This window comes from Lepidochelys kempii, chromosome 11 (genome assembly GCF_965140285.1).
Source record: "Lepidochelys kempii isolate rLepKem1 chromosome 11, rLepKem1.hap1, whole genome shotgun sequence".
Classification (NCBI taxonomy): domain Eukaryota; kingdom Metazoa; phylum Chordata; order Testudines; family Cheloniidae; genus Lepidochelys; species Lepidochelys kempii.
Genome location: NC_136390.1, coordinates 68,800,763 through 68,810,345, shown reverse-complemented (window position 1 = coordinate 68,810,345; position 9,583 = coordinate 68,800,763). Strand labels below are relative to the sequence as shown.

At 45.5% G+C, this 9,583-nt stretch overlaps 1 protein-coding gene across 1 annotated transcript; it reads right to left on the bottom strand.

Annotated features, from left to right (window-relative positions):
• Positions 1-268: 268 nt before the first annotated feature.
• Positions 269-2,465, bottom strand: LOC140895596 (interferon lambda-3). Its single transcript, XM_073305665.1, has 5 exons — positions 2,304-2,465; positions 1,784-1,861; positions 1,170-1,313; positions 788-865; positions 269-367 (listed from the first exon to the last, which is right to left on the bottom strand). The coding sequence occupies exons 1-5, from the start codon at positions 2,463-2,465 to the stop codon at positions 269-271; spliced, it is 561 nt and encodes a 186-aa protein (XP_073161766.1).
• Positions 2,466-9,583: the final 7,118 nt, after the last annotated feature.

Sequence of the window (9,583 nt, the reverse complement as noted above, 5' to 3'; positions counted from 1 at the left end):
AATGGTCCTATAATTAATCTTCTGTAAGGAGTCTAGAGTGCTGCACCAGCTGGAAGTTGGAGCTATCTGGAGGCCAACTGTTGTGTAATTCTTTGGTATAAAAGGATGGAATCAGTTTGCTTGGGGACCTATGATCAGAAGCCAGAGGGAGAAGATGAATGTTCCTGGTTGACACATGTCTTCTCCCAATATGTATGCAGTGCTCTCAGGCTAGGGACTCTCCGGTCTCTAAGTAGATGTGGACACGGGCACTGCAGAGACCAGATGGCTACACACAGAGCTCCCTGTAGGCTGCGCATCTCAAGTCTTCGTTCAGCAGTCGGAAAAGATTGAGGATCACAGATGCTTCCAGGCAGCCAGGTGTTTCCTGGGAAATGAGAGACTATTTACAACAGGAAGTGTGAATGCGGCTAAATTAAAGCCACCATTCTTAAAAACGAAGAGATAATAAGGATAGAAATCTCCCTGCTTCACCCCTCCTCCCGCATTTCCTAAAAAGCCTGATTTATTGCAGAAGGTCAATATCCCTGGTGGTATAATCTTCTTACAGGCGGTGCTCGAAAGAGATAGTCACTGTAGCAGCAGACACAACAGGGTTTTTTTTATTGAGATCTGCTACATTTGTGCACAACTACAGTTCTGGGATTATTGAAACAGGCTGGACAAGGCACCAGAGAATAGATTGTAGAAATCTGCCCTGGCCTCTGGGATGGGAACCTAGTAGGCTTGTTCCTTCTCTAATTTGTATGGAAGTTCCCTTTCCTCATTTTCTCGACTGACTACTCACCGTCTCTTTGCTCTCATGGAAATTTTGGAGCCAATTGTTCAGCCTCCTGGAGTGTCGATGAGAATGAGTTTCTCTGGTCTGAAAACAAAATTGATACAGACTGGTTGGTGCCCAGAGATTTCAGCCGACAGTGGACCAAAGCCCTTTCTCTCCAGGCGCAGAGCAGTTGTTGCCCTGACATAGTCTAGGCGGCTACCCTTGTGCATATCATATCAACTACCCCCGCTTTCAATGTCCTATGTAAGGATGGGCCCAAAGCAAGGGCCACATGCGAGTATTTGTGGGTACAAGGTAAAGCAACCCATTTGGGAAACTCCTAAGGGTTCTCCTTGAAGAGATTCACATCTGGCACTGAAAGAGAAATCTGTCACTGAATACTCACGCAGCCCCTCAGGTCCCCTCTGATTTGTGTCAGGATTTCTAGAGGCCTTGAGAGCAGCTTGGACAGACTGGTGTCCTCAATGTTCTCCAGCACGTTAATGGTAAAGTCCAGCTCCTTCTCTACCAGGATGACTCTTTCGTGCTCCTGGGGAGAGAAACTCGTAGGTAAGACAGTGTCTGTGGGAGAAATATACACAGCTGTGCAGATACAGGACTAGAAATTCTCATGCGTAGGGGTGGTTAGACTAGGTTGAAACAGGAGATTTTCCGAAGCCACTCAGGGCTTTATTTATTTGTCAGTAAATGAAATATTGAAATCACTCTGGACTGCAAACAGCTTCATCTCCACATGCCTTTCTTGACACCAGTTTATAGCCAGTGAGAAGACACCTGAACTGAAGGTGAGGGGTGACCCTTATTTACACTGAGAAAGAGCCACAGTCAGATCGGACATGCTCCTGACTCAATCAGTGACTTCCAAGTCAGTGGTCAGAGTGCCACGTGTCAGATTAGCATAGGGCTAAGTGAGATCAGATTCAGAGGGGGCACATGTGAGGAGAGAAGCATCTGCTAGCATGTGACCTTCTTGTACCCCTTGACTGAGATTTTTCGTACCGACAGCTCTTGGACTTCCCAGTTCCGGTGGAAAATCCTGGTGCTGCATTTTCGGTCTGACAACAGCATCATGTCCTCCTGGAGGCAGAAGGAAAGAACAGAGACCCATATGTATGTAGGAGCAGGAACAAACCTGTACTAGTTCTTCCCTCAGTTCTATCCATGCAATCCCAGTGGTGATGCAGGGAGAAGAGATGCTGGTATCAGATGTCTCCCTTGTATCTCTCGGGCTGGTATCCTCAAGGGATATGACAGAGATACTTATGACGAACTTTAAACTGTGCTTTGTCGTCCTACTCCAGTGAGGAGAGGACCTGGGTTCAGCAGACGCTGTGCTAGAGCCCTGGAGCTTGCCAGCAGGGTGCTAGAGCTGGGAGAAATGTAAAACCAAATCCTTCTTGATAATTGGTTTTGAGCTTCTTCCCTGAGTCCAAAGGGACACGCAGAGAGGGCTGCTCTTCAGATTACAGCCCAGGGCTCACCGTGCTGTTATTGCCCAGGGTGTGTTCTTCACACTTACAAATTTGTCCTTGGCTTTCTTGAAGGCCTCCAGTTCCCGAGGTGGCAGGGACTTGTATTTTGTGAGGTGGCATTTTGTCCTCTCAGCGCCTTTGGGAAAGGCCTCTGTAGTCATCGTCCAGATGGCCAGAGCAAAGAGAACTTTGTAGCCTACGTTCACCATTTTCCCTAACGGAGACAGAACGGGAGAGATACAGGACTGACATGCCAGGTTGCCTGGCTTACCAGCCAGCGGGTTGGATGGTGTCTCATAAACTAGGCCTGCACTGGAGACAAACCTAGCTCTAAATTTTCTTTTTACTGTTTCTTAAAACATTGTTAAAGCTACTGCAGGAGGCAGCTGGGGACACATCAGAATCAGTGAAATGCCCAGCTGAGTTCTGTGGCTTCCTATAGGGGACTGGGAAGTAAAAGAATTGTTACCATTTCTCATGTCTTCCTCAAGCCAACCAGTTCATTTGATTGGCTGTTAAATTAAACAGCTGACAGACGTGACAGTTTTCAGAAAAAGAAGAAAACAGCATATTGAGATTCATCAGAATTATCAGTTCTTTTCAGACCACCCTTCAGACGTCAGCTGTTGTAAATACTTGTACACTGTGTAGTCAAACAATGAAGTAGCTAGTCAGTGGAGCAGGATACGTCATCCTATAGCATTTGTTACAAATTGATCCTACTTCTTTTAGTACAGCAAAGTGTGAACTAATCCTAATTTTATGCAAATATATATCTGCCACTTGCCAAATAGTTCTGATCAATACTTTTCAGGCTACTGACTGTCTATTTGCAATTTGATAGTCATTGTATATTTTGTTGCTGGGCTCCTAAATCCCCTAAATTCATGACATTGTTTCTGCTCCATAATTTGATGACTGAACTATTTTTAATCCATGCACATTTTTGTATGAAATGTCATTTGTCAAAGTTTTGGCGGTAGGCAAACACTTTTCACGAGTACCCAACAATTCTCCAGACACAAAACGAAAGCATGCTAGAAATCATAGCAACTTGAACTCCCATTTTCTCCAGGAAACTATTCATGAATCAGAGCGGTTTTTGTTTAAATATTCAGCCATTAATAATACATTACAGGTGTAACGCCCTTTGCTTGTACAACATTCATTCCTTGCTGTCTACCATAGAGCACAACAGAAGCCCTCAATAAAGAGAAATTGTGTCGTAAGGAGAGGCTGCAGGCGAGTCACCCTTACCTTGCCGTGTATTTGCTGGGACGTTGCTTTAGTTGCCTCTTGTGTCTCCGGGCTGCTTTGCCTCTCTCTTGGCTCTGAATGTGGTTTTTCTTCTCCATTGCTCTTGCTTTTATACCAAAAGGCTCTTTCTGGTTAAGAAAAATTACATGAAACCTCATTTTGCTTTAGTCTAGGGCAGAAAAACCCAGCTCTGCTGTCACCCAGCAAAGAGCAGCTAAGTGTTTGGAAAGGGAAAGCAAAAGTGAGGCAGTTATTACAGGTGAGCTCGAGTACTGAGGGATTTCCAGGTGAAGAAAACACTGTGACGTCACAAGTGAACTATGCAGGAGTTCCCTGCCTAGAGTAGGTGTGTATGTAGACGTGGCCTTTGCTGAATTGCAAAGCCCTTTGGGGTCCAGCGTAGAGAAGAATCTCAGCCCCTTTTGTTTTTAAAGTCCTCTTCCTTGCAGATATAGCCTCGAAAATGTAAAGTGAGCAGGTGGGTTGGAACCTGCTCACCAATCTCCTGCAGATCCTGGTTACTCACAGCAAACCAGGACTGGCCTTTAATGTCTAGACACATCACAGATGTGCACTGAGGACTACAGTAAAGGCCAACATGCAGTAATTTCGGGCTGGGTGGGTATTCGTTTATCTATCCCATCTGTTTTACTTTTCACCACAAAAGCCAAGAACATACGGTCTCTGTGGAGGTCTTCTGTACTCTAGCATTACCAGTTAGCTGCAGTAGCATTTATTCCACTCGTGCACAGAGGCCCCAGTCAGGATCAGGGCCTTTGTACACAAAATAAAGGCAGTCCCCTCGATAAGTTTACAGTCTAAATGGAGCCTTGGCACAATGGGATTGTTGAACACACGTGAGGGGGAGAGACAAGGATGGCAGTAATAGGAGCAAAGCTTTGCTTGGATTAATGAAGAGTACATGTTTGAGTGTCTCCTTTCCTAGGCACAGCTCTTTGCAGTCCTCCGCTTCCCCCACCTGCCATCCCTAGACCTCATGCTGTTCTCGTATGTGTGTTATGATCTGTTTCCAGCCTTTTGTTCTGATCTTTCTGCTGTAGAAAATGCCTGTATTCTACTGTCGTTTCCTTGCCTCGGTCAAGGCTGATCTCCATTATTCAGACATAGTCTGAGGAATAGAGCCAGACAACTTTTAAAGTAACAGATCTCATGCTCCCTTGCCTCATTTAAATGTGACCCAAACATGTCTCTGAAATACAAAGCTACACCACATAAAATAAATATATTTTAAATGTTGTTTCCCCTTTGCTTACCTGCCAGTACGTAGAATGGTATGAGTTTCAAGTGTTGCCCAGGCCCGACTATGATTTTTTTAATTGATACAAAAAGAAAAGGAGTACTAGTGGCACCTTATTGGTACCATTATACCAGTTCAACAAAGTGTGGGTGCAGTTATGTCAGCATAACAGTGCCTGATACCGGAATAGTTATGTCTCTCCCTGAACAGGCAGAGCTATTGGCGGTATAAGACATCTGCATTCCTTTTAACCATACCTGTATACCACAATAGTCAAATAAGTACAACGTACTAGTTGTGAAAAGACTTTGATATCAGGGGCTTGCATTTGAGTAGATCAAAGAGCTCTAGTAACACAGGAAGCAGCTCACTCCTTTCTAGGAAACAGACTCTTGAATGACTACACTCAGGTTTTGGAAGGTAGAAAAACCCTTTGATTCACCTTTAAAGGGCCCTGTCTGCCACTACTTAGACAAAACACCCGTTGACTTCAGTGGTATTCAGGCTATGAAAGCACTGCAGACCCAAAGCTAACCAGCTCCACCATGCCTAAGTCTCTGTATACTCTGTCAACTTCCTTTTATTAGCCCTGATTCCTGTTTATCTTTTATGCATTATTCTCTCTCTCTCTCTCTCTCTCTCTCTCTCTCTCTCTCTCTCTCTCTCTCTCTCTCATCTGAGAGAATAAGTGTTAAGCATAACCAGGTAACTGGCAGGCGTAGTTATCAGTTATGTCAACACAGGTGTTTAAATTCCTGTTGCTACCTATGCCATTGTAGGATGTGCATGATTTGCACACAAAGTTTCTAATGAATAAAAGGAAACCTGTGTGTATTTGTGCTGCTTGCCATGTATTAGATCAGGGCTTCTTATTCAGAGTAACAGGAAAATCCACAACTATATGGAAACAATTCGTAGCCCAAATAATTCAAAGATAACTGGGTTCTGCCAGTGGCACCCTTTGAGGTAACTGACAAAAGAGAGATGTTTCCTGATGTTTGAAAAGCAGCTTTCTGTCACCGACGAAAGTAAACTGCATTGGACACTATTAGCAGACCAAACAATACACTGCATCCAATTCGACTGCATGTATCAACACAGGACTCTGACGTATGCCTTGCTACCATCAGGTTAGGAGCTAATGAAGCAAAAATGAAACCGGTTGAGTTACATCAACATATTGCTTCCGAAGTCCAGCTACGCAGGCAACCTATTCAAGAAGGAGAAATGGATTAATGGTATTCAAGAAGTTAAATGTTCAAAAGAAATTTTCAACCCCTTTGTATGCAGCTATTATTTCACAAGACATTTTAAAGAACTTTTTGGGGGTGTTGTTTAATAATTCAGGATTGTTAATTGCCTATTGTGGCTATGATAGCTTTAGAAGCAACTAGCAATAATAGTACCTAGCTCTTATCTAGCACTTTCATCTTTGGATCTCAAAGCGCTAGACAGAGGAGGTCAGGATCATCTCTATGTTACAGATGGGGAAACTGAGGCATGGTGAGGGAATTGATGTGGCTAAGGTCACCCAGCAACCCACTGGTGGAGCTGGGAATTAACCCAAACCTCCTGCGTTCTAGTTCAGTTCCCAAGCCAGTAGGTGACACAAAGCAGACGCGTGCAGCTGTAGAGCAAAGGAGTGGGGGTGGGAGAAGAACACTTCCATTTTAAGGCCACTATAGAACGCTAATACTTTCCATTAAGGGAAAATTCTGCTCCTCTTATGCAAGTCACATCAAAGTCTAGTTGCATGAGTCAGGCGAACAGGATCTGAACCTAAGTCTGGAAAGCATGTTTGCGAGAGAGCCTGTCAAGGTTCCCCCCCCAACTCTGAACTCTGGGGTACAGCTGTGGGGACCTGCATGAAAGACCCCCTAAGATTATATTTTACCAGCTTAGGTTAAAACTTCCCCCCAGGTACAAATTCCTTTCCTTGTCCTTGGACAGTACTGCTGCCTCCACCAAGTGATTTACACAAAAATTCAGGGAAGGGTCACTTGGAATCCTTATCCCCCCAAAATATCCCCCCAATTCCCTTCACCCCCTTTCCTGGGGAAGCTTGAGACTAGCATACCAACCAATTGCCTTAGCAATGGAAGCACAGACCACACCCTTTGTCTTCAGGAAACTGAAATCATTCAGGTTCTTAAAAGAAGCACTTTATTTATAAAGAAAAAGTAAAAGAATCACACGTGCAAAATCAGGATGGAAGGTAAGTTTACAGGGTGATAAAAAGATTTAAAACACAGAGGATTCCCCCTAACTTCCCCTGCTTTCTCCTCAGCTCGGCCCCACTCTGTCTGACCCAGGCAATTCCAGCTCACACGGAGGATGGGACCTCCCTGGCCTTCTGACTCCCTGATTAGCCTGCTCGCCCTGTCATTCAGGCTGACCTGGAGCATGGGCCTCTCCCCATTGTTCCTGGGGGCTGTCAGTCTCAGGGTCCTGATTCCCCATCGACCCTTCCCCCTTTTAGTACTGGGAGCTCGCAACTAAAACACCCCCACTGAATGTTAGTAAGGGGGCAACAGTCCCCTTATACTAGGATGGAAATTGCTATGGCTGACAGGAAGGGGTACATTAATAGTAGGTGACACACATGTTTTTTGGCTCTAAGATATCTGAACAGCGGTAACGCTGCCTTAGCCAATGCCATGAGTGGAACTGATTCTGGAGTGGTGCTTTTCACACATTCCCACTTTCCCTTCAAAAGGGATACAGTGAAGCGCTTTTGATAGTGTTGCAACCCCAGGTGTTTATAAATTATGAGTCAAGCCTTGGAAAATCACCCGATTGTCTTAAAAATCGTGAGATTAAATGTTGGGTTCTTTGTAGTTGCCTTGGAGAATTGGAGCATTTGGGATTCTCAGTTCCATTTCAGCGGCTTTACCTACTTTGGCAGCACAAAGCTTGCTGCAAAGCTGTCATAACTGCTAACCTGGAATTTCCCTAACAGCTTTGGAGGGGGTGCAGATGCGGTAGCGGCTCTGAGTCTCTCTCCTACTCGTTTTGGCCCCTGGTATAGGAAGTATGGCTAGGAGAGAAGAGGCTTTGGAACAGGGCTCATGGGTCTTTGGGGTTTTTTTTGGAGGGGGTGTGTGGGAGGAGCTACTGACAAGGTTACTTAGTGATGTCATTATTAGAAGAAACGTCCTCCAGAGGAAAACAGTAAAAGCCCTTAATTGTTTGCAATGATCTAACACATTGTAGAACAGATCCTGATTTTGCTTCTACCAATGTAAATGAGATCACGATCCATCCCAGTTTCTGTGTTATTAGAGTAGAGAAGAAGTATGGGACTCTCCGATACTGCTGCTTCCACGGACTCAGGGTGAGTTCACTGAGCTGTAGGAGTGGAGAGTATCTTTGGCCGGTTCTGGTGCAGTTAAAGTCTTCGTGAGCCCCAGGCTGCTCAGAGACTAAGCAGAGCCCAGCAGGTTTGTCAGGCTTCTCTAAAGACTCTGGGCCAAATCTAGACCTGAGTTCAAATTCTGCTCCCGGTCACAGATATCCAACGCCATTGACTGCAGAAGGGCTGCCTGGGTGTAAGGGAGCAGAATTTGGCTCTGAGGCGCTATTTCACTGATTCACACCTTGTCTGCATGAAAAAGTTGTCCTGGCTTAGTTTAGCCAGTGATTTTTAAACCCAAGTGGTGAAGTCAGTGCAGAAGGCTACGTAGACACGTGTAGTTTGTTTAAAGCAGGCCTCGTGCAGTTTAGCTTATGGCAATGGGCAAGGCCTTGGAGCAAACAGGCGCGCTCTGGGGAAGTCGGCGAGGTAGAGAGGGAGGGAATCCCTTCCCCGCTGACCCGCGGCTGTGGAACGGCATCATTGCTGCTCCGACTCCTGCCACTGCAACCAGCCACCCAGCCAGCAGAGCCCCTGTGCCCGGCCCTAGCAGCCATAGTCCAGCGTCTTCCAGACTCTTGAGAGCTGAGCCCCTCTTCAGACAAATGCAACCTGCTGATGCTCCTTTTAACCCTGTCACATGCTATTGAAGGACCATCTTAATGTATACACCTTCCAGGCCCCTCTATGTCGGGAAAGGCGGTACTAGTGGATCCCCCAGCCATTCCCCTGCTCTGCTGGGCCTCCAACCTTTCTGTGTGACCACCAACCCCATGCCCGGGCCCAGCTGAATAAGAACCATTCTGATCCAAGAGGACTCTCTGCACCTGCGGAGGTGGGCTAAGTTATACCCCAAACCTGGCAATGGAATTGTATATTGGAGTCTCTATCTGTTTACTCTCACCGAAGTTAGGTATATTCAGAAGAATTCCACATTTAGCAGATAGTTTAAGACTGAGTCTTTGGTTCCCAGCAACGGGAGACCTGGCTGGTGGGAAAGAAACCACAAAAGGTGTAGCTTGGTCATGCCCATATACGCAGGTGTATCTGTATATACATCTGAATACGCAGATGATTGCTCAAAGGTACTGTGCTGGCCAAATTCCCAGCTTTGCCATGCTCCTAACGACTGGGTAAAGCTGGATGACTGTGCAAACTCTGGGTTCTGTGCTGATCTTCCACAGCTCTGTCCAAAGAGGGATTGCTGACAATTTATATGACTTCTGAGCCTGAAACCTTTCTGCAGAATTGCTGCAAAGGATTCTGTCCTTGGAAAGCATTGTTGGGATATATTATCTGAACCAACCATTTATGCACAATGGGTGTCAGCAATGGAAGAGTTGCGCTGACTTTCGAATGATCTGCAGCAATAATATTCATTGTGATTTCTACTCTAAGTTTACAGTAGAGGGTTAGAAATGGTCAGTCAACCAATTTAAAATGGCTGGACACTACTAATT

Bases quoted from the DNA above. Each gene is read 5' to 3' on its own strand.
- LOC140895596 (XM_073305665.1), bottom strand. From the start codon at position 2,465: ATGGTGAACGTAGGCTACAAAGTTCTCTTTGCTCTGGCCATCTGGACG. The intron at 1,314-1,783 runs GTACGAAAAATC...TTCTCTCCCCAG, and splicing joins GGGAAGTCCAAGAGCTGTCG to GAGCACGAAAGAGTCATCCT. The intron at 866-1,169 runs GTGAGTATTCAG...TTTTGTTTTCAG, and splicing joins GAGGGGACCTGAGGGGCTGC to ACCAGAGAAACTCATTCTCA.